General features: G+C 41.8%; 1 protein-coding gene across 2 annotated transcripts; it reads right to left on the bottom strand.

Moving 5' to 3' along the window:
* Positions 1-2,994: 2,994 nt before the first annotated feature.
* On the bottom strand, positions 2,995-24,167 carry htatip2 (HIV-1 Tat interactive protein 2). Of its 2 annotated transcripts, none has more exons than XM_043705386.2 (6): positions 24,039-24,167; positions 21,192-21,381; positions 17,481-17,588; positions 10,051-10,188; positions 6,493-6,554; positions 2,995-5,681 (listed from the first exon to the last, which is right to left on the bottom strand). In XM_043705386.2, exons 1-6 carry the CDS (start codon positions 24,161-24,163, stop codon positions 5,456-5,458), a joined length of 849 nt encoding a protein of 282 aa, XP_043561321.2. In that variant the 5' UTR covers positions 24,164-24,167; the 3' UTR covers positions 2,995-5,455. The 2 variants fall into 2 exon arrangements, with proteins under 2 accessions (XP_043561321.2, XP_043561322.2); XM_043705387.2 differs by having other exon boundaries at positions 23,911-24,049.
* Positions 24,168-24,845: the final 678 nt, after the last annotated feature.

Below are 24,845 nucleotides of genomic sequence, written 5' to 3'. Positions count from 1 at the left end.
ACAGGCCCTTCGGCCCAACAAGCCCACACCGACCCTCCGAAGAATAACCCACCCAGACCCATTTCCCTCTGACTAAAGCACCTAACACTACGGGCAATTTAGCATGGCCAATTCACCTAGCCTGCACATCTTTGAACTGTATATGATTGGGTCTCCTGCTCTGAAGGCCTCACACTTGGTTTTTAGCAAGTTCTGTATGTCCTGATTCATCCAGCATTTCCTGTTGGATATTAAATACTAGTAGTCTAGCTATCCTGAAGAATAGAAACAGAGAAATCATGGATGTGTGGGGCCGGGCATAGACTGGGTGAAAGTAAGAGAAAGATGTAAATTGCAAGTAAAATTGCTGAAATATCCAGTTCCAGACGTAAGTGGGAAAAGGCATTGATACAGTCAGTGATGTACTGTTAAAAAAAAATTGTGGGCACCTGCAACAATGAATGTTACAAGTACCACATAGGAAGACAGGCCCATGTAGGAACCAATAACCATATGGGTTTGATTTGGAGGAAGAGAGATGAGTTAAAGGTGAGAGAAGAAACTCAGCCAGATAGAGGAGGGAGTGGAGGATGGGGACTGTTTAGGCATCCATTGTAGGATGCTGTGGTGAGCTCTCAGATGATCTTAGTGGCAGGGGGATGGGTGGTGCAGTGGGATTGGACATCCATCATAAAGGGCATGGCCAGTGTCAGGAAATAGGACATGGTTGAAATGACTAAGGACACCTGAAGAATCATGAATGCAAAACAGGGGAAGAAATAAACAGAATCAAGATAGGAAGAAACAAGTTCAGTGAGTCAGGCTAAATGAAGGGTCTACCAGGGTAATCCAGTTTATGGATTTTAGAAAAAACATAGAAGGCTGCTATTTGAGGCTATGAGAAGGGAAGGACTCTACATGAGACAAAGTCAGCGAGAGTCCAAGAAACAATAGCTCGATGTTCACGGTAAGGTCATGGTCCAGGTGGAGATACAGGGAGGGTCTAAGAGTTAGCATTTAGCCTCTGAGTACATCAGATGATAATAGTTTCAGTCTTGTCAGAATGTTTGATGACAAAACCTAGAGAGAACAGAATGTAACAAATTCAGAGGGAGACAGGTTGAAGTGGATCGGGGGAGCAGAGAAATTGAGATCAGCAACAACTTACTGACAGCTCTTGATAAGAGGATTATGAATAGGTAAAAAGACAGAAGTGGGGTCCAGATGGAGGGAAAGTCAGGTAAAAGGGTCGAACCTTTCCTTCTGTTCCACTTCGAGCTTTCCAAATATTTCTATGTAAAATCTTCATCACTGTGCCATCTCTCACTTTTTCCAAAGAAGACATCTCAGACTCAAAGTGTTAACTCTTGTTTCTCTCTCCACAGACCTGCTAAGTTTCTCCATAATTTGGTCTTTATTTAAGGTCTCTGACATCCAAAGCATTCTCATTATTTTCTTATTCTGGCCTGTTACTGTGCACCCAACAGCTAAACATAGAAAACAGGAGCAGGAGGAGACCATTCAGCCCTTCAAGCCTGTTCCGTCATTCAATATGATGATTGTTGATCATCCATGTTTTCACTCTCATCCAAGGCCATTTGATTCCTTTAGCCTTAACTAATTCCTTCTTGGAAACACTAAATATTTGTGGGCCTCAACTATTTTCTGTGGTGGAGAATTCCACAGGTTCACCATTCTCTGGGTGAAGAAACTTCTCATCTCATTTCGAAATAGCCTACTGTTTATTCTTAGACTGTGAGGTTACCAATTATTAACCCTTGCTACCTGTGCATGGACAGCGGTATCTCTGAGCTGCAAGCAGATTGTGGGGGAAGATCCCTCCAAGTCACACACCATCCTGATTTGGAAATATAATTGCCATTCCTTCTGGGTCAAAATCCCTGATAACGTTGTGAGGCGATAGCATATGAGCTGCAGTGGTTCAGGAAGGCAGCTCACCACCACCTACCTCTGAAGGGTAACTAGTAATGGGCTATAAATACTGGTCCAGGCAGCGATATCCACATCTCACAAGAGAATAAATGTAAACAATGCACAAACTACACATGATTATCCTCAAATTGGCTAGACCAAATACGTCTGATTATGTACTGGTCTCAAAAGGGGTGTCATCTTACTGATATAATTTCCTGTTATTACTTGACTGCCATCCTAAGACAACATTCACTTGTGGGATCACCTTTTCTCTGTTAATTTACAAGTTTATAGCTCTCCACCACGATAATGAGATACCACCACAGTAATCTGGGTCTGCTGAGAGAACAGGTATGGTGGATCTCAAAGAATAATATTGCCGTTAACATCTAAATTACACATTAAGAAGTGTTCTGAAAAGTTCAAGAGTCTATCACTTTATTCTACTCAAAATAACCATTTGTTTTTGTGACCTCACAGGAACTGCTAAAATCTGTATCAATTTAACCAAAAAGGCACTTTGAAAAGATAACATTGATAAGATTCCCTACAGTGTGAAAACAGGCTCTTCAGCCCAACAAGTCCACACCGACCCTCTGAAGAAAAACCCACCCAGACCCATTTCCCTCTGACTAATACACCTAACACTATGGACAATTTAGCATGGTCAATTCACCTAACCTGCACATCTTTGGACTGTGGGAGGAAACCGGAGCACCCAGAGGAAACCCGGGGAGAATGTGCAAACTCCACACAGTCACCCAAGGCTGGAATCGAACTTGGGTCCCTGGTGCTGTGAAGCAGCAGTGCTAACCACTGAGCCACCGTGCTGCCTCTTGTGTTTCAGAGAGATAGGGGTCACTTTATTGAGAATCAAACCTTACTATTTTATTAAATCTCTACAACCAAGATTATTTTATATAATAATTTCTGATAAGACAATTACAGAACTTAATACCAAAGTAAAATATGTATAGAGGTCAGTCGTGTACATCAAAAGACAGTAACCAATTCCCTTTAACATATTCTAAGTTACAAATGAAATCAACTAAAACTCAAAAAGAAAACACAAACTAACTGTTCCACGCAAAATATTTTTATATTTAAAGCAGGTCATGAAAACTAAGTCTCCTCTATCACGGAGTTTATTGTCAGCCTGGGGACATATAGACAATCTCACCAGCACCAGGAGCAGAACAACAGACAAAGGCTAACAGTGTCTTACATTCACCACAATTAAACAGAAAATAACATTAAGACATCCCTTGCCTAATCATTACACATGCATAAACTAAACATTAATCATTTAAAAATAAACTCAAAGCTACAACAATGCAAGGCAAAATAAGAGAACAGTAATTTCTATAACTACCAGGTAAAGCATGTTTAATATTTAATACTTGGCAACACTTATACAGAAGAGCTTTCACAGCCATTTACAGAATCCTAGATTAGCTTCTAGATATTTTATTGCACCAATTGTTACAAAACAAGTGTTGGGTGATAGTTTCTGGAGAGAGTGAGAGATTTGGTTAGTGTCATTTCTCTCGTTTTAACCTGATTCACATCACCTCAGGAACCACAGTCAAAACTCCACAAACACTTGCAGGCCAAGTTTGATCTAATTTCGCACTTTGGCTCAATTAAAGAATTATTGCACATTTTAAAATTCAAAATGTGTTTCTTTCATCTACCAGTACTGCCCTAGAAGCAGTCAGTAGTTTGTAGTGTGCCTGGCATGGTACGGTCCTGACAACTTATGACAAAGTCAAAAAAAGTTCTAAAACCTGAGTTATGCGTGACTCATCAAAGTGGACATTAATCACTTTCAGGGATGAGACAGCTACATATTAAGGCCTGTGGGAAAAACACTAATTTGGCATTGGAAACAATACCACACTGTTTCCAATGTGCTTATCCCTGATAATTAGATGTATAAAATGAAACAAAATCATTACACCATTGTAATTTTTTTTGCTAATTAATACAAGAAAACAAAAATCAAAATCTACTCAGAGCCAAAGTTCTGAACAGAGTGGGAAACAAATCAAGGCAGAACAAAGGTTAAGGTAATAAAAAATAAACTGATTATAAGGTTGTTGTGATGAAATTTTTTCTATGTTTCCAACTGTATTGTGTAAACTAGTAATCTGTGAATATTGTAATGTTCTGGGAATGGGGCATTCCAATGGTTATTACACTCAACCGTTCCAGTGGTTGCTACATTTAATTCCACCTAAGAACAAGAGTGAGGGTTGTTACAAATCTTTCAATAGGTCACTCAACACAGTTCAAGGGTCAGAATCAATTTTAGTCAGCCAGCTAGAAAGAGTTAGGTATTCCACAGGAAAAGTGCTTTTGTTAATAGCATGGTTGAGAAGGGGATGGAAGTTCACTGCTTCTATGTACTTGGGCTTAAGAAGGAGTTGCGATGGGACCATACATTTCAGGCTCTGAGAAGCCATAACGTGCAGCAAAGCGCTTTGGGTTAGTGCTCAGAAAAAGCTCTAGGATCTGTGCAACTCAGAAGAATTGTCCAGCAGTCAACAGTTCAATGCAGCTAAGAGTGGAGGCGAAGGAAACCCACAAGCAGCATTTGCTTGGTGCAGCTTGGGACATTGCCAGTTTGGTGACACTAGCCCTCTTTGGACAAGCTAAATTATACCAATGAGTAGGCAGCAGAGTGCAAGTTCAGAAATCCAGGGAGCCACAGTGCCAAGAAAGGAAGCTCAACATGAGCAGTCCATGAGACATTTCACGACAGTCTGGTTTTCCAGTGAGTTTCAGGACAAATCTTCAAAAGTGAAGAATTGGAATCCTTTGTGAAGTTTTAAAGAGATTCGATGACCTACAGTGTCCCTAATGTCTGGGCCAGAAAAATGTGTTGAACTTGTCATGACCACCTTTACTATCTGATATGACCTGTAGGTAGAGAGATACTGGTTTGTCTGATTTCTCCTGTAATTACAGATGTTAAAATATTGTAAATTATAGATTATATTACTGATATAAAATTTTTTTCTGTTTGTTCAAAACTTTGGAATCTCGTTGCTTTACTGCCTAAGTACTGTATATGGGATCCAACACATTCTCTATTTTAACATAAAGTTACTGGTCCCTAGATTGTAATCTAAACCTCGTGATCTAGTCTGGGATCATAACATGGTATAGGAGATGTTTTATTTGAGGTCCACCTTCATCAAATTTCAATTCAACCAATCACAAGCAAACAGAAACCAGATGCCTCCCAACAAAAGAAAAAGCAGACAGACTGTGCCCCCTGCAGCACCATGAAGAGAGAGCTGTTATTGCTGAAGAAAGATACTATTTGTTGAAGCTTGCACATTTCAGGACAATTTGCAAGAATATCTTTAATAAGGAAAACCATATCAAAGCTTCAACAAAATGTGTCTTTTTAAAGCAATCCTCAAAATAACTGTTTAATGTGATAATAGATAATCAGGGAGACCCCAGTCAGAAGGTATAAAGGAAACCGAAGGCCAAGGTAAACTGAGGACTTGAAAGTCAACTTTGAAAAATGCTACTTGGCCTTAATTTCTCCAAGCTTACTAAGCTCATGGATATGTTTATTATGAAACAATTCCATTTTCTTGTCAGCTGGCAGTACAACATTATTCATCATGGCCTTCACTAGCACAGGCATAGGGGTTGTTATTGCAGTTGGAAACATATACGCTACAGGAATAAGAAGTTTTCTTGTCATCCATTCCATGGGTCTTGATTCTTCTCTGTCACACATCAGGACTCTGTTTCAAATTTAAGATTAGAAAAAAAAATTAGAAACTGCAGAGGAATATTAGAAAGTACACAAATATTAGGACCAGCATTAAAAACCAAGAAGCAAATTACTGCCAATGCTGGGGATTACAGTGGGTCAGACAGCATCCATGGAGAGACAGCAAGCTAACATTTCGAGTCTAATGACTCTTCATTAGTGCTCTGAAGAAGGGGCGGCACGATGGCTCAATAGTTAGCACTGCTGCCTCACAGTGCCAGGGGCCCGGGTTTGATTCCAACCTCAGGCGATTATCTGTGTGGAATTTGCACATTCTCCTCCGGGTGCTCCGATTTCCTCCCACAATCCAAAGATGTGTAGGTTAGGTGAATTGGCCATGCTAAATTGCCCATAGTGTTCAGGGATGTGTAGGTTAGGTGCATTAGTCAGGGGTAAATATAGGGTAGATGAATGGGTCTGTGTGGGTTACTCTTCGGAGGGTCGGTGTGGACTTGTTGGGCTGAAGGATCTGTTTCCACACTGTAGGGATTCTATGACCCATAGTGATCTCCAGCATTTGTTGTTTTCGGTTAAAAACCAAGCACCCATTTATTCAGATTCATATTCTTATGAAACAGGTTCGGAGGAAGGATCCAAAATGTTAACTCTCCACTAGAGGTCTGGTGGATTTCTTTCCACCAGACCTGCTGATCTTTTACAGCAATTTCTGTTTGTTGTCTCACATTCTTACTGTTCATTTCATGGAATTAAAAGGAAGAAATTACGAATTAAATTAGAAAAGGAGCCGGAATTAACAATGTAAAAAAGGAAATTGACTTTACCCAGGACGAAAAATGCTGTATCTGTCAAAATCCAGCTCTTCAATTTCAGCTTCCACTTGACCCTGTTTAGGAGTGAATTTTAAAATAGAAACAATAATGTTACTTGTTTAAAACTGGTCATCAAAAATTCTCCTCAGCAATCTCCCAGGTATTTTCTAATCAGCCTGCTGAGGGATGGTATTCCATACGTCTGGTGCAGGACAGACCTGAACCAAGGCGTTTTGGCTCAAAGATAGGGATACTGCTACTGGGACTCAAGAGCCCACACAAAATTCCAGTTTTAACAATCCAGGTTTATTCAGCTGAACTTAAAGCATCCCATTACAAGCAAGTGAACGAGCTCAGAGACACATTTCAAGATTATGAATTAATATGTAATGAATGAAGCTTGGGGGTGTGGGGGGGGGGGGAGGGGAGGGGTTGTTAGTGAATCCTTCCACCAAGAACCCGTGCCCGTTCAATGCCTCACCTTTAAAGTATCAATGTTTCCTTGGACCTCAACTGGCCAGAAGAAACCAATGTCCAATATCTGACCTGACCATACACATTTACATAACCTTTTTTTGCAATCTCAGTACTTTCCAAAGTGCTTTACAGCCAGTGAAATACTTTGCAAGTGTAGTCACTGTTGCAATATAGAAAATGAAGTACTCCACTTTCAAATCTCTCAAATAATCATAACATAATGACCAGACAAACTGTTCTCTGTTTTGTTGATGTCAGGATTACTGTTTTCCAGAATCCCAGTCCTCTGTTTTTCTTTGAAATACTGTTCAGGTTTAGAGTGATGGAATGGGACCTCTACTCTGGTTTGACAATACGGTGCAACACTGAGGGCTCTGGTGGTGTAGTGGTAGAGTCTATCACTCTGAGCCAGAAGGTCAGGGTTCAAGTCCCACTACTTCAGAAGTATGTTCTAACATCCCTGAACCATTGACTGATGAGCAAACATCTACAGTGTAACACTGATATCTTTGGTTCCTGTTCAACAGTGACATTATTCAGATACACTGTGCTTGAATATCTATATGTGGGAGGTATCAGTCATTGGATAATTACTTCAAATCCTCTGTAACCTGCTTGCACAACAAAATACCTCTTCCCACTGGTTAAGATCAATGATGGCATCCTAAAAAAAAAGCTAAAATAGATACCAACTCGAAACTGTTCAACTTGCACTCCCTTGGACTGAAACACAAGGAACTAACCTTGTAAAGGGAGCACCAATTTATATAGCACGAGGAAGAGATTGCTGATTGATTGGATCATGGTGTTATGGACCAGGTCAGATCCCGTCAAAATATTTTAAGAAGGTAGCCCAGATCACAACATCCTTTTTTTTTTTAAAAAGGCTGATGGGAAGTGGATATTCCAGAAGTGATGCAGCTGGCCAAACCACTTGGCTTCAGGCAAAACAATTTATTTACACCCTACACTTGAAACACGAACAAAAGAAAACAGAATTTAGAATAACTAAATGAAAACCCAAATGACTCGAAATTGCAACTTAATGAAACTGTTCCAATTCCCTGCAAAATCCCTTGGCAAATGGTAGTCAAACAGAGAATCTTACAGGCAAGAGAATTTTAGAGAGAAAGTTCAGGCAAGACCTCTGTTGAAGCATGGAATCTCTTTTCACTGTAGCTGCTTCTCTGCTACCTGCAGTTTTCTGACTGCTGCTAAAAAAACCAAACTAGAAGAAAACTTGAATTGGGAGTACCGGCACTCCTCTGCTATTGTTTAAAGTAAGCTTTCCCGAGACATATCAGCACCTCTGCCTTTACAACCCCTCTTGAGAAAACCAAGGGCAGAATAACCTTGTTAAAGGGGCAGTATGGTCACAATGGTTACTCTGGTGTTGTAGCTGAATTGTTAACTGTTAATCTGACTCTGACTGGTCTGAGTGTTGCCTTGAAGAATGCAGCAGGATTGGCAGTCTCCACAGCCCTTTACTCATTGAGAATGGTACGATATACAGATGATTTACAAAGGGCCCCTTGTGTTAATATATGTAACTTCGAGCATGCTCAAAAAACTGTGAGCCTGACTGATGATCTTAAATTGGCTTCCAGCGTAATTCCTAGCACAACTAGGACTATTTAGTCAATGCTGTCCATTGGCAAAATGATATCTAATGTCGAACATGTTTTCTTTGAGTTTTGTAAGGATAAGTTGGTTGAACAACTGACTCACCAATGACATATGATTACAGTGAGAAAGATTCCTATATAGTCATGTGATGGTCAGAAAATTGGAGCCTCTACTCTCACCAGCCCTGGCTCCAGGCAAAGATGTGCATCTTTGGGCTCTGTGGAATGCTGGTGTCAGGGTCAGACAAATACCAACAATATGGGGTTCGATCACTATTCTGATAAGGATGGCTTTGCAACTTACCTCTATGTTCTGGTCCCCGTGGAGATCATGGGTTGGATCACCATTTAGACAGAGAACTCAAGAAGAAAAATGGATTATTGGCTTTTATCTCAAAACGGATCTGGAGTACAATACGGAGGATGTAATGCATTGGGGATCTGGTTAAACACTATCTAGAGTATAGTGCTGAGTGTGAATCATCACATCTCTGTAAAGATATATCGTCTCTGGTGGAACTGCAGTGGAGATATAGAAATGATACAGGGAATTAAATTAATAGCTGAAAATGTGTTGCTGGAAAAGCACAGCAGGTCAGGCAGCATCCAAGGAGCAGGAGAATCGATGTTTCGGGCATGAGCCCTTCTCCTAATTAAATTAATAGGACAACTTAGCTCATATTTCCTTCAGTACAGGAGAATGAATGGTGATGTGGAGAAACTATTTCCTTTGATGCAGAAAATCATGCAAAATCCAACCCCCAGTGTCTCTCCTCACTTATCTCCTCACAATATTAAGTTAAAAATTTAGGTTCAAGTACTATTTACTTGCATCAAACATCCATCCAATTGTGCAGTGCCTTGATGGGTTCGATAAAATCGTAGAATCCCTACAATGTGGAAAGAGGTCATTTGGCCCATCGAGTCTACACCGACCCTCCAAAGAGCATCTCACCCATACCCACCCCCATCCTATCCCTGTAACCCCGTTTTTTCCCAGGGCTAAGCCATCTAGCCTGCACATCTTTGGACTGCGGGAGGAAACCAGAGCACCCAGAGAAAACCCATGCAGACATGGGGAGAATGTGCGAACTTTACACAGATAGAACTGACACTGTGAGACAACAATGCTAACCACTTAGCCACCCTGATTCTCAGCTTAGTTACTAAGCTAGTACTATTCATAAAAATAGCAATGTTAAAAGTTATAATGCAGTCAAATGCTAGAAGTGCACAGTAACATTAATGTGTTGTATTTGACCTTGGCTTTCTAATTCACTCTGTCTTTAATAGTGTCTTACTGTGCCAAAGCAAAACTGACAAATATAATCCTCAGGCATTGTAATCCAATAACTTAGTGTGTCAGTGAACTAAAAGGACACGGGGTATCTATGTGGTCAGCGAGGCTGCCCCTGGGCAGAATTAACAGAATCACTTTGAAGTAATATTACACTCAAAATTTTCCAACCTTAATTTTTGTATATAGAATGGAACTGCCTTTGTCAGCTCCTTTTGAAGACTCCAAGTTAAAGTGAGTGCACCGTCCAGCTTTGGCAAGTTGAGCTGACTTTAATACGTAATCGTGATCCACTCGAATGAAGCCTTCCTGCAATGCAAGGGAAAGAGACATTCTGTAGAGTCTGAAACTGAAACTGAACTGTGACCTGTATTGTCACAAGCGTACAGCTTTCCTCAATGTTACCTTGCATTGCTGCCATCTCCAACGTCTCTTGCTTTTATTTGCAGTATATAATGATTTGTAGTTACACAGCATTTCTGGTATTTCATGACACATCACAGAAGCACAATCATAAAAGCGAAGCCAAGGAGTATCAGGCAATAATTGGAGGGTGACAAAAACAACTTGGCTGAAGATGCTGGTTTTAAAGGAGGAGAAAGTGAGAACTGCAGATGCTGGAGATCAGAGTCAAAAGGTGTGGTGCTGGAAAAGCGCGGCTGGTCAGGCAGCATCCGAGGAGCAGGAGAGTCATTCCTGATGAAGAGCTTATGCCCAAAATGTCGATTCTCCTGCTCCTCGGATGCTGCCTGGCCTGCTGTGTTTTTCCAGCACCACATTTTTCAACTCTGGTCTCCAGCATCTGCAGTACTCACTTTCTCCTAATAATATATGGTTGACTTTGGGCGATGTCAATTTTAAAAAGTGCCAAGGGAATACAAAGAACAAACGTAAAGAACAAATAATAAAAAGCAATGCAGATCCAAACAACAGGATTCAGAACAGCAAAATCATCTCACTTTCTAATCACAGAATTAAAGCATTGCACATCCAATTGGCATAATTAATAGGTACCTTTCATTATTCAACAGATTTTCAATCCCCCCCCCTCTCTCTCTCTCTCTCTCTCTCTACCTTTCCTAAAAGGAAGATATACAGAAGTTTACCATTAAAGATCTGGGTCAGGCTTTTTATCGACTTTTACATTCTTTAGTGTCTGTTTAAAAACAGGGACTAGGGAAATTGAAAAAACATACCAAGGAAGACGAAATAAAAATGCTTGAAGTCTTCTGTCAGTTGTCCCTCATGAAACATCAGTGTCATAATTGTTCTGTTGCTAAAACTACATTTCAATTTGGATTTAAAATAAAATAGATTCAGCGAGTGACCTCCCACAATGATTTTATAGTCACTTTCTTTACTGTGTGCCGCTATGGAAATGCTGAATAGCATTCGGTACATTCGATTCCAATTCACCCTCTCCCGACTCCACACACCAAAGGCTTATTTTAAAGAATTTAGACAAACAGACGCAAGCAGAACTTAACAGCCTCAAGAGTGTCGAAAATACAAGTCAATTATTCGACACCTCCAATGCTCAAATTAAATGACGCGCAATTTCTCTGCCCTTAGTCCTTGGTCAATGTCCTAAAGCAGAGTTCAGTTCGCAGCAGCCCCTTCAATGGTCACTTGATGAAATCTGAACTGACATAGATACTGGAGCTCACTTTAAATCCGATTACCAATACACCACATCAATGCGAGCCCAGAAACAGACGCTGGCGTCCCTTCTGCAGAAGTGCTCCTAACAAGGAGCGAACCCTTGCCTGTGAACAAGAGCCCACGCCACTACTTCTTAGACCCACGCTCAGCCATCATCCCCTCTCAATAGCTCCGAGTTGACAAGTTGCCTTGCTGTTTCTTTTGATGAAGCTGCCCCAAACAAAGCAAAATATTGTCCTATTAGCAGCCAGTGGGCTTAATCCCGAAATTTTCATCCAGCAGAAAAGAAAGGAATTTGCGTGAGGTTCCCTAGGTGACTAAAAACACAACTTTATAGACGTGAATCTCAATAAAGAGAACGGCTCAAATAAAATTAAGGTGCACTCATGCATGGCAATTACATCTCAAGGGACACTTTTTCAGGCTTTGAAAGACAAAAAAAAATTCAATTTATTCTTAAGGATGGTTTTAAGCATGAATCAAGTAAATTTAGAAATGTTGAAAATGTTGTAAGTTTCTCGACATCCAACAATTCAATGCTGTGTGTAAAGACCAATATTCCCTCCAGTTTCTTTGTAGGTGATTTATTTAAGAGCGTGGCCTCCTTTAAATACTTTGAGCAGCAGCACAGAGGCAGGATTTTAAAGGATACCGTTCTTGCAGAAGCCTCAGTCGAAAGACATGGGGGATTCTCACAGAATGGATGGGTCCCATTAAGGAATGGCATCTTCCCATTAGGAAGAATTCACGTTACGAGCTCATGTGGGTGCCACCAAGAGTGTATTGTCCACAGGCACTGAGTCTCAAAGTTGCAGCACTGGTTTCATTTCTTGAAGGGGCTGCTCCTCAAATGTCTGTGCTTCAGTCATTTGGGGACGGGAGGACTGACAGGGGTCATCAGACCAACTGCCCTCTTCTCTACGTCTACACCCGGGTATCCTTGGGGAGCAGGCATGTGGTGTCTGCTGGCATGTTCGTGGTTATCCTTGATTGGGGGGCACCATGGGGGGCGAGAGCGCCTCACCTCCACTCTCAATGACCTTCTAGTTTAATTTTAAATTTTGCTTTGATTATTTAATGTTTGTTAATGACTTTCTTTAAGGGATGCTTATCTTTCAGTCTGACATAATCAGTGGACCCTTGCTGAAAATCCTTCGGAGTCCCAAACTGCTGAGTGGAATATAAGGGGTTATTCTGCAAACTAAAACTACACCAATTAAAACTTAAGGCATGTGTTTGAAAGCTTTTGAATTTTCTGTTCACATGACAGAGACAGGAGTTTGAGATGAATTAGATAGGTTGTGGAGAACTAGAGTGGGAGGGGGCTCAGTGAGGTCTAAATGCTGGCACAGACAAGTTGGGCAGAATGGCCAGTTTTTGAGCTGTAAACTTCTACACTTTAAGATCAAGACTGGGCATTCAATGCTCCATGGCACAGAACCATAAAGATCAGGATGATTGCAGCTTTAGAGTCGAGAGTGTGTTGCTGGAAAAGCACAGCAGGTCAGGCAGCATCTGAGGAGCAGGAGAATCAACATTTCGGGCAAAAGCCATTCATCAGGAAGGATTCATGATGAAGGGCTTTTGCCTGAAATGTCAATTCTCCTGCTGTTCGGATGCTGCCTGACCTGCTGTGCTTTTCCAGCACCACACTCTCTACTCTCATCTGCAGTTCTTACTTTCACCTGATTACAGCTTTAACCTGGTCAACAGCTTATGGAGACAGCGTTTACAAGGTCATCCATTTAATAAAATTATAGAATCCTTATGGCATGGAAAAAGGCCATTCAGCCTCCGAAGTACTCCCAAGTATTATTCACTTGCATCAAACCTCCATCCAATTCTGCACTGCCTTGATGAGTCAGAAAAAAAATCATAGAACCCCTATGGAGTGGAAAGAGGCCATTCAGCCCATCAGGTTCACACTGACCTTCTGAAGAGCATCCCATCCAGATCCAGCTCTTCCATCCTATCCCCATAACCCTACATTTACCACAGCTAATCCACCACTTAACCTGCATGTCCCTGGAGATGACAGGACAATTTAGCATGGCCGATCCACCTAACCTGCACATCATTTATCACAACAGCACTCTGGTCTCTGTCAGATTGCTGTGAACAAAAAAGAAAACTCATAATAATCAATTTCTGCCATCACTCACTCCAGCCCCCACAGGAACAGTGAGCAGTGTAAGGAGGTCCCCCAAGTATCTGCAGCTGTCGTAAGAACAGGTAGCTGAGGTGTCTCAGAGAGTGAGCTAAATGGAGGTGATTGGAGCCCCAGCAAGCAGACATCAAAAACTAGTCAACGTTTAACATGACTCCTTTATTTTTCCAGTTTATATCAAGAAGGATCTTAATGTTAACTATTACCTTATTTATTTATTTCTCTACTTACTCTACGAAGGTAATGCTTAACTTGTTAAAGTATTTTTTGCTACTTTGTACCTGAGTTTGTTTATATCTTGGTAAGGCATTAATGTGGTGACATTAATCACTTTTCACTGTACTGTGCTTGAGAACACATGACAATAAAATCTAAATAATAGCAACTCTAATGAATACATCAATTCTTCAAAGTGGCTAACTAATTCCTTCAAAACCATTTACCAGATTTCATATTTAATCTCTACCACAATATCCGATTAAATATGCTTATCCTTCAAAGTGTAGAAAAGCCTCTTAATGTGAGTATTACACTGCTTCTGAATTGGCTGCTTCGACCAGAGTTCTCTTTTCATTCGCACTTGGGATATTGACATCCCTGGCATGGTCAGCATTTATTGCCCATACCTGGCTGCCCTTGAGAAGGTGGGGATGAGCGACATTCTTGAACGACAGCACAGGAGCAATACAATAGTAACTCAGCTTCCCCCAAAGAAAACAGGATCTCAATGTCCCTGAATAATCAGTAACTGGAGCGTATCCATATTTCATTAGTCGTGTATTAATATCAGCTCATGCTCCCAGCCCTGCCATCCCACAAACCAAGAGAGGTCCTTTACAGTCTACCGAGCCATTGTTCAAAATGGAAATGAATGAAGCAAATTCTTCCCGTTTTAGACAGGTTTGGTGCTGACAGACTGAGTCGATGAGAGCTCAGTCCCCAGGCTTTGGGAATGCTCCTACAGCCGCCAAAGACTCAGGTGTGGGATTCTCTGCCCAGTTCTCTCCACATCACTCGCCTCCTTTAAGATGCTCCTTCGTACCTACTGCTCGGTCCAATTGTTTGGTCACCTGTCTGAATCTTTCAATATACTATCATGGAAAAACTGTTACTCTAAACTTCCTCTTCTTTTATTTTTCAAACTTATTACCATGATTTTGATCTTCTGCAGGTTTGCAATGTGGGACTTTTTACTTTTTTTTCTAATTTCTTTTTCCTATGAATTTATATTCAAGAATCTGTACTTAGGTGCCTTTGTACTTGTAAGTACCTTTGGCACTGTAAATGGCAACTTGTAAACATTTCATTGTATTCAATGTGACAATAAAGCTAATTCAATTCAATATCTTATGTGGGTTATATAGCAAGTCAATTTTTGATTGCTCAATTCCCTGGGCATTTTATCACGTTGAAGGTGTTACACAAATGAAGTTTGTTATTGCTGATGGTGATTTTGCGATAAGGGTCAGAACGAGGGCTGCCTTGGTATTGCCTGATGAAATGACCAGGCTAGTGGCCTGTAAAAGCCTCACTTGTGAAGGACAGTCAACAGGCAGGTATCAGAGTACACCAGAGACTCCTGAACCCATACCGCTGCCAGGCAGCAACAGGTAGGAGATTATTTAAACGTTTATATAAAAATAAATCCTAATTTCATGCCGCAGTCACTAATACTGTGTCAAACCATAAGACGTAGAAGAGGAAGTAGGTCATTCAACCCATCAAATCTACTCTGTCATTCAATCAGATCATGACTGATCTGATAGCCGTCAACTCCACTTTCCTGCCTTTTCCACATATCCCTTGATTCCCTGTACAGACTAAAAATCTGTTTATTTCAGTTCTGAATATACGGAACGACCCAACCTCTGTAGCCCTCGATTCCACAGATTAATTTCTTTGCTCAGAGGGTAGTTCGAGTCATAGAGATGTACAGCACAGAAACAGACCCTTCAGTCCAACCCATCCATGCCGACCAGATATCCCAACCCAATCTAGTCCCACCCGCCAGCAACTGGCTCATATCCTTCCAAACCCTTCCTGCTCATACACCCATCCAGATGCCTTTTAAATGTTGCAACGGTACTAGCCTCCACCACTTCCTCTGACAGCTCATTCCATACATGTACCACCTCTGAGTGAAAATGTTGCCCTTAGGTCCCTTTTATATCTTTCCCCTCTCACCTTAAACCTATGCCCTCTCGTTTTGGACTCCCCCACCCCATAGAAAAGACTTTGTCTATTTCTCCTATCCATGCCCCTTATAAGGTCACCCCTCAGCCTCCGACGCTCCAGGGAAAACAGCCCCAGCCTGTTCAGCCTCTCCCTGTAGCTCAAATCCTCCAATCCTGGCAACAACCTTGTAAATCTTTTCTGAACCCTTTCAAGTTTCAGAACATTCTTCCGATAGGAAGGAGACCAGAATTCCATGCACTATTCCAAAAGTGGCCGAACCAATGTCCTATACTGGCACAATATGACCTCCCAACTCCTGTACTCAATACTCTGACCAATAAAGGAAAGCATACCAAATGCCTTCTTCACTATCCTATCTACCTGCAACTCTAGTTTCAAGTAGCTATGAACCTGCACTCCAAGGTCTCTTTGTTCAGCAACACTCCCTAGGACCTTACTATTAAGTGTATAAGTCCTGCTAAGATTTGCTTTCCCAAAATGCTTCCTCAACTCTGTCTTAAATGAGCAACCCCTTATTCTGTGACAACGACCCCTGGTTCTAGACTCTCCTACGATGGGAAATGACTTGATTTGAATTATTTATTGTCACACGTATTTTGTTATAAATACAGTTGAAAGTGTCGCCACTCTCCAGCACTATCTTGAAACACAAAAAATAAACCAAAACATTGAAACCATAATCTTATAATCCCTACAGTGTAGAAACAGGCCCTTCAGCCCAACAAGTCTACACTGACACTCCAAACTAACCCACCCAGACCCATTCCCTGAACCTCTTATCCTTTATTTACCCCTGACCAATGCACCTAACCTACTTATCCCATTCAGCATAAACAATTCACCTAACCTGCACATCTTTGTATTGTGGAAACTAAGAACCCAGAGGAAACCCACGCAGACATGGGGACAATGTGCAAACTCCACACAGGCAGTCGCCCGAAGCTGGAATCGATCCCATGTCCCTGGCGCTGCGAGGCAGCAGCGCTAACCAATGAGCCACCCTAAAATGAAGAAACATTCAACTGTGCAGTTCTTATGAAGTGTTTAGCCATGGGCCTGGATCCACTAGCACAAAGCAGTTGGCCAGTCTTGAAATCCCTTACTGGAACAGAATTGCCACTCTTTGCCGCCATCTTGCCTCCATTGATACAGCCGCCACCACGAGTCTTTACTGGGCCAACTTCGCCGATGCTGGTCCAAAACCCAACGCTGCTGTCGCAGACAATGGGCCCCCGCCATAGTCCAACCTCAATGATGCAGCCTCCAACTGGGCTGGACCCAAACCAGTCTCCACCTACACTACCAGAAACCCAAATCCTCACCTTGCCACCAATTCCGGTAAAATTAAAAAGTATAAAGATAAAAAAAAGTAGAAAAGGGGGAAAAGAAAAAAAGTGAAGCGGATGGAGTGGACGAGTCTCGGGCTCAGGAGCCCACTTGCTACCTACTCTGCTGCCGCCATCTTGGAAACTGACCTCCCCACAGCTACCCGGTTCCCTGGCAGGTTTCAGGTTCATGCAGTCAGATTACATTCGCTGAAGAATATTGTAAAACAATAAGTAATACTTCTCTTTACCACGCCAGCCTTAGCCCGGGTTGTTCCCAAGCAGCAGAACCCTACATCATGGCCTTGGAAAGCAGCTGCATATTCATCCAGCTTCTCAAAATCAACAATCTCCTGGACCTGTTTAAATTAAAAAGAAATACAGAATCTATTAAACTGAAATATTGCCAACAAAAAAAAATACACTTCGTCAAAAGTTTTCACCCTTCACTCCAAGAATAAAGAACAGCACTGCAAAGGAATGGGCCCTTCAGCCCACCGAGACTGTGCCAACACGTGATGCCTAACTAAACTAAAAACCCTTTGCCTCTACAATGTCCATATCCCTCCATTCCCTGCCTATTCAAGATGTAACTTAAATGTTGTTATTGTATCTGCCTCCACCAGCTCCTCTGGCAGCACATGCCAAGCACTTTCCACCTTCTGTGTAAATAACTTAACTCTTGCATCTCTCTTAAAAGTTTGCCTCTTTTACCTTAAACCTGTGTCAGTTGTATTATGATACAACATATTTCCTCTTCCTTTACACCTTGCTGTGCTACTGTAAAAGTGTTCTTCAAATCCAGGCTTTACATGGACTGTTTTGTACAGTTTTTGAAAGCTTTTCTTCCAAGGGGTTGGATGTTCAAAATCTTCTGGATTTATCTGATTAAATTTGCCTGGCTCCCAATGCATCATTGGCCGAGTATATTCCAACACTTCCATAAATAATGATTTCCATAAAATTGGATCATTAGTATGTTCACATGTTTACACACACAAGCTACTCTGCAAAGGTCCTGTTCAAGTAAATATGATAACATATTCATAGCGACCTCGTCTGGTAGTTTTCGAGTCACAGAGTTATAGAGATGTACAGCACGGAAACAGACCCTTCGGTCCAACTCGTCCATGCCGACCAGATATCCCAACCCAATCTAGTCCCACCTGCCATCACCTCGCCAAACCCTTCCTATTCATAGACCCATCCAAATGACTTTTAAATGTTGCGATTGTGCCAGCTTCCACCACTTCCTCTGGCAGCCCATTCCACACACGTACCACCCTCTGAGTGAAAACGTTGCCCCTTAGTTCTCTTTTATATCTTTCCTCTCTCATCCTAACTTATGCCCTCTAGTTCTGGTCTCTTTGTCATCTGCAAACTTACTAACTATACCTCTTATGCTCACATCCAAATCACTTATATAAATGATGACAAGTGGACCAAGCACCAATCCTTGTGGCACTCCACTGGTCACAGGCCTCCAGTCTGAAAATCAACCCTCTACCACCACCCTCTGTCTTCTATCTTTGAGCCAGTTGTGTATTCAAATGGCTAGTTCTCCCTGTATTCCATGAGATCTAACCTTGTTAACCAGTTTCCCATGGGGAATCTTGTCGAACACCTTACTGAAGTCCATATAGATCACATCTATCATTCTGCCCTCATCAATCCTCTTTATTACTTCTTCAAAAAACTCAATCACGTTTGTGAGAAATGATTTCCCATGCACAAAGCCATGTTGACAATCCTTAATCAGTCCTTGCCTTTCCAAATACATGTGTATCCTGTCCCTCAGGATTCCCTCCAACAACTTGCCCACCACCGACATCAGGCTCACCGGTCTATAGTTCCATGGCTTATCCTTACCACCTTTCTTAAACAACGTTTGTTAACCACGTTAGCCAACCTCCAGTCTTCAGCACCTCACTGTGACTATTGATGATATAAATATCTCAGCAAGAGGCCCAGCAATCACTTCCCTAGCTTCCCACTTGAAGATATTGCTGTGCTGGTGATACAGAAATGTCTTGTATGCTTAGCCCTATGAACAAAATGCTCCAAGGCGGAAGCATTCTCCGTGCTATGCTTTGTAGTGGAGGCTGTTCATTTCAATAGAAATGACTTTCTTTGCAGCTGGTATTGGCTGTCTTGTGTACCAGGTTCTGATTCTTCTGCAATCATGTTTGCAGGGACATACTCATCTGTGATGCTGTTCCTCATCTGTATGGGTGGCACAGTAGTTAACATGCTGCCTCACAGCGCCAGGGACCCAGGTTCAATTTCACCCTCAGGCGACTGTCTGTGTGGGGCTTTCACATTCTCCCCGTGTCTGCGTGGATTTCCTCCAGGTGCTCTGGTTTTCTCTCACAGTCCAACGATGTGCACGTTAGATGAATTGGCCATGTTAAATTGCCCATAGTGTTCAGGGATGTGTAGGGCGGGTTAGCCATGGCAAATGCTGGGTTACAGGGATACGATAAGGGTGTGGGTCTGGGTGAGATGCGCTTCAGAGCGTTGGTGTGGACTAGATGGGCCAAATGGCCTGCTTCCACACTATAGGGATTCTATGATTCCGAATCCCCTAGTAATTGACATTCGTACCCTGGGAAAGAGACTCTGACTATCCACTGCCTCTCATCATTTTCTAAACTTCTATTGGGTCACCCTTCATTCTTTAACGTTCAAGTGAAAACAAACCGAGTTTGTCCAATCTCTCCTCATGGCTAACACCCTGCACACCAGGGAACATCTCAGTAAACCATGTCTGTATTATTTCCAAAGCCTCCATCTGCTTCTGGTATGTGGTGACCAGAACTATACAAGATATTCCAAATGTGCCCTGACTGAAGTTCTACACAGCTGCAACAGGACTTGCCAATGTTCATATTCTACGTCCCACTCAATGAAGGCAAGCATGCCAAATGCCTTCTTGACCACCTTAGCCACTTGTAATGCCACTTTCAGGAAACTATGGACCCATACATCCTGTGACTCATATCCCTTTCTTAGGTGCTCCAAGATGCCTTACAATGTCGTTCTCCTCAAAGGTTCTGACAGTAACTTGTTTCAGCAAACAATATCTCCGACAAAAATTACTCTGCAACATCCACAATGTTATGGGAATGTTCATTAAATTAAAATGCCGTGGATTTTGTCTGATTAATTCAGGAGATGTGGCTAGGCCAGGATTGATTACTTATCCTCAATTTCCCAGAGGGCAGTTAAGAGTCAACCGCATTGCTGTGGGTCTGAAGTCACATGTAAGCCAAACAGAGTAAGGATGGCAGTTTCCTTCCCTGAAGGTCATTAGTATACCAGATAATTGTTTCATGGTCATCATTAAACTCTTGATTCCAGATTTTTTTTTTACTGAATTCAATACCAACAGGCGGCCATGGCAGATTTGAAAGCTCGTCCCCAGAACATTACCTGAGTCTCTGGATGCACAGTCTAGTGATAATACTGTGAGACAATCAGCTCCCCTGAGGATCGGAAATCAAAACAGAAAGTGCCAGGGTAACTATGGAGGGAGTCACATAGGAGTCTTCCTCAAAGCTGTATAAAATGTGAACTTTAGTGATAGGTGAGAGAGGACTGTGGAATATGAGGAAATACCCCTGGAAGCAAAAATTCCTCATATCCCCATTTAGTCACAATGATTTGTGGTTTATAATTAATTCAATGATAGTTTGACATTCGAAATGAACTGTGAGAGGGACAACAGAGAGCAAAACGAGAGCAAAGATGTTCTGACTGATTGTAAAGATGAATTTTGAGTGCTATTTGACATTGCACCACATACCAAACAATGGGTACATTTCTCCCATGTTGGAACCAACAGATGTTCATGGTTTAAATATCACTCAAAACTTTTGATTTCTTCAGGCTTTGTATTATGGCTCCATCGAGTTGCTTACAATCACATAAACGGGAGATAATCAAGATAAACGAAAACCTACCACATTCTCGTAGGATGGGTCCTCAAAGGTTAGTTTTCTGCGACCAATAAGTGTGACTTTGGCAAAGAGTTTGCTTTCAACAATCTCCTTCAGCAACACCTTCCCTGTCTCCCCTGAAGCTCCAAGAATGAAACAAGACTTATTCAGTGTCTTGTACATTTCTCGGAGATTATTTATATCCAGAGACATGCTGGAAAAATAATATAAGCAAAAATCAGTTAATTGCTATGAAGAAAATATAACTGGACTAGTAAAAGCTGTCATTATCAATATTTTCAACAAATTGTTTTCTTTACTGCATCTGGAAGTGACAGCTAAAATTAATTACTAATTTCTGTGGTGACCATTGTAAAAACCCATTTGGTTCACTAATAGTTTTTCGGAAAGCGAATCTGCTATCCTTACTCCATGTGCCCTACCTGTGGGTTCAATTCCCACAATGGCTGAGGTTACCCTGAAGGAAGGGGTCAGTGAGCTCGGTTGGTTGGATAGCTGGTTTGCAATGCAGAGTGGTGCCAGCACAGGTTGAATTCTTGCACTGACTGAGGTTATCAGGAAGGACTCTCCATCTCAATCTATCCCCTCACCTCGGGGACAGTGACTTTTGGGTTAAACCACCACTAGGTGTCTCTCTCAGATGACAGAGCAGCCCTAATGTCTGACTTTACCTTTTTATTTTGTATGACACAATAATGGGGTTGTTCTCTGACATGATCCTCGCAAGCTACCCACTTCAATTAGAGATTGACAACAATTGATGGCCTTGTCAGTAACACCCACATTCTATGAAGAAATAAAGACAAATGAAATCTGAAATAATGGCTTACACTAGACTGTGGTTGCATTTGCCCTGAATCCCTGACTAGCCATTTCCTCACATGTGAATGATTGCAACAGGAGGAATCTCTGACCCTAGCCCACAGAGGCACATTTTCAATAAGGGTCACAGGATAACAATCAGGATCAGGAATGTTAGCTGGGACATTCTCCTGGAAGCTAACGGCAGTACATCCAAAATGAGCACTAAAAGATTTCTATTCATCCAACACAACATGCCAGATGTGAATACAGGCAGACGTTGTTGGAGAAAGTGAGCAGGTCTGGCCTCATCTATGGAAAAAAATGCAGATTTATTGTTTCAAATCAATGGCCTCTTTGGAACTGTTCTACAAATATATTGAAAGCAAGATAGCAACTGGACAGGGAATAGTACCCCTTAAACATCAACGAAGTTATCGTTGTGTTCAACCTCAGGAGATGGGAGAGAATTTAAATGAATATTTTGTGTCAGTTTTTACTGTTGAGAAAGAAATGAAGGCTAGAGACTCAGTGGAATAAATACCAATGTTTTGAAAACTTCACATTACAGTAAAGGAAGTGCTGGAGGTCTTAAAAAACATAAAAGAACAAAGAACAAAAAAAATCTACAGCCCAGGAACAGGCCCTTCGGCCCTTCAAGCCTAATCCGATCCAAATGTACTGTCTAAACCTGTCGGTCAATTTCTAAGCATTTGTATCCCTCTGCTCCCCACCTACTCACACATCTGTCCAGACGCATCTTAAATGAATACCGTGCCTGCCTCTACCACCTCTGCTGGCAACGCGTCCCAGGTAGATAAGTCTCCAGGACCTGCATCCTAGGGCATTGTGGGAAGTTAGGGAAGAAATTGTGGGAGTCCTAGTAGAAATATTTGTAATATCTATAAACATGGGTGAAGTACTGAAGGACTGAAAGGTGCTAATGTCATGCCATTGTTTAAGAAAGGATGTAAGCACAAGCCTGGAAACTATAGACGTCTGAATTTGATATTGATGGTGGGATGTTGGAGGTGATTCTGAAAGGTAGGATTTACATGCATTTGGAAAGGTAAGGAATGATTAGGGATAGTCAGCATGACTTTGTGCAAGGGGAAATAGACTTTATTCAGTTTTTTTTAAATGAAGTAACCAAGGTGATTAATGAGGGCAGAGTGACAGGCAATGTTTACTTGGTCTTTAACAAAGCCTTGGGAAAAATTCTGCACCAAAGAATAATTATTAAAGTTAGATCACATGGGATTCAGGGTTAGCTTACCCATTGGGATTTGTTGTGGGAGACAGAAGGTGGCACTGGAGGGTTGTTTTTCAGACTGGAGGCCTCTGATCAGTAGTGTCCCACAAGGATCCATTATGTCAGGTTGCACAGGACATTGGTTAGGCATCTTCTGGAGTACATGAGGGGCATTTATTTTTCAACAGAGAGTGGTTTGTGCTTGGAATGAATTACCAGAGAAAGTGGTGGATGAAGGTAAAGTTACAATATTTAAACACATTTGGATAAGGTCATGCATAGGAAAGGCTTGTAGCGAGGTGGTCCAAGCACAGACTGGTGGGACTAGTTTAATTTGGTCAGTGTGAACTGGTTGGACCAAAGGCTGTGTTTCCGTGCTTTATGACTTTAAGTGATAATGGACCCAAAATACTAACTCAGTTTTGCTCTCCACAGATACTACTAGACCTGCTGCACTTCTCCAGCAATTTGTACTTTTATTTCCGATCTCCAGTATCAAGAGTACTTTGCTATTAACTGAGCTGCCAAGAGTTTGGTGCAAAGTTGCTGTGTCACTGACAGGTTAATCCTCAGCTTGAAGTCACACCCAGAAGCAACCACAACAGAACATAAAAGGCAGATCTGAAAGGCTAGATCATGCACATTGAACCAGAAATGACACACAATTACCTGAGAAAGGTTACTATTCATTAAGTAACAAGAAAGTTGCATTCCAGTTAATTTTCTCAGAGGAGTTTAGACACAAGTCAATATGAATAAGCAGCAAACCAAACATCACTGAAGCTCCATGGTTTTACCTAGAAATGGGCAGAGGTCCTGGATCAGAATTCTCCAGATGATGCAGCAAATAAGCCAAACAAAGCACTAAAGTGCTAAGTAAAAACACACAAAGATTACAGCCACTGACACCAGGAAGTTTCATCGCCTTTTCACAGAGCTTCCGGATTAGCGACTTCCAGACGGTGCTGCCCCCTGGCCGGGAGGTCTAGCTTAATCGGAACTGCAATTCCAGCCATTCACATTCAGACAGCAGGTACCACTGAGCATCTCCCTCTGCATCACTGTGGGAACCCTTGAAGAAAGCATCAGTGGACTTTTAAATAAAAGGAAAGGCTAAGCATTGCATAGGAGACAGTTCAGAGGAGGTCCGCTAGATTGATTCCTGAAATGAGGGATTTCCCTTATGACCAGAGATTCAGCCGTTAAGGCTCTCTGTAGTTTAGAACCACCTGATGAAGGAGCGGTGCTCCGAAAGCTAGTGCTTCCAACTAAACCTGTTGGACTATAACCTGGTGTTGTGTGATTTTTAACTTTGTACACCCCAGTCCAACACCGGCATCTCCAAATAATAACTCTGGTCTCCAAATCATAGCCAAATTCCAGCATTTTCTCTTTTGGTTTCATAGTTTAGAAGCATAAGAGATCCAGTTGAGATAAATAAGATGCAAGACCAAGTTAACATAGAGAGATTGTTTCCTCGTTTGGGGTAATCTTGGACTAAAGGACATCGTTTTTGGATAGGGGTAGTGAGATTTAAAACAGAGATGAGGAGGAATTACTTCTCCCAAAGGGTCACTACCCCAGAGAGCAGTGGATGCTATATC

This window comes from Chiloscyllium plagiosum, unplaced genomic scaffold (assembly GCF_037043375.1).
Source record: "Chiloscyllium plagiosum isolate Xiang-an unplaced genomic scaffold, Cpla_swu_hap1 HiC_scaffold_18, whole genome shotgun sequence".
Lineage (NCBI taxonomy): Eukaryota > Metazoa > Chordata > Chondrichthyes > Orectolobiformes > Hemiscylliidae > Chiloscyllium > Chiloscyllium plagiosum.
Note: the sequence above shows the minus strand (reverse complement) of the source record. Positions and strands in the feature narration are given on the sequence as shown.

Excerpts from the sequence above, each read along its gene's own strand:
- htatip2 (XM_043705386.2), bottom strand. The coding sequence starts at position 24,163 with ATGAAACTTCCTGGTGTCAGTGGCTGTAATCTTTGTGTGTTTTTACTT. Across the intron at positions 6,555-10,050 it reads TTCTATATACAAAAATTAAG|GGTCAAGTGGAAGCTGAAAT; the intron begins GTTGGAAAATTT and ends ACTCCTAAACAG. Across the intron at positions 5,682-6,492 it reads TACAGCATTTTTCGTCCTGG|AGTCCTGATGTGTGACAGAG; the intron begins GTAAAGTCAATT and ends AATTTGAAACAG.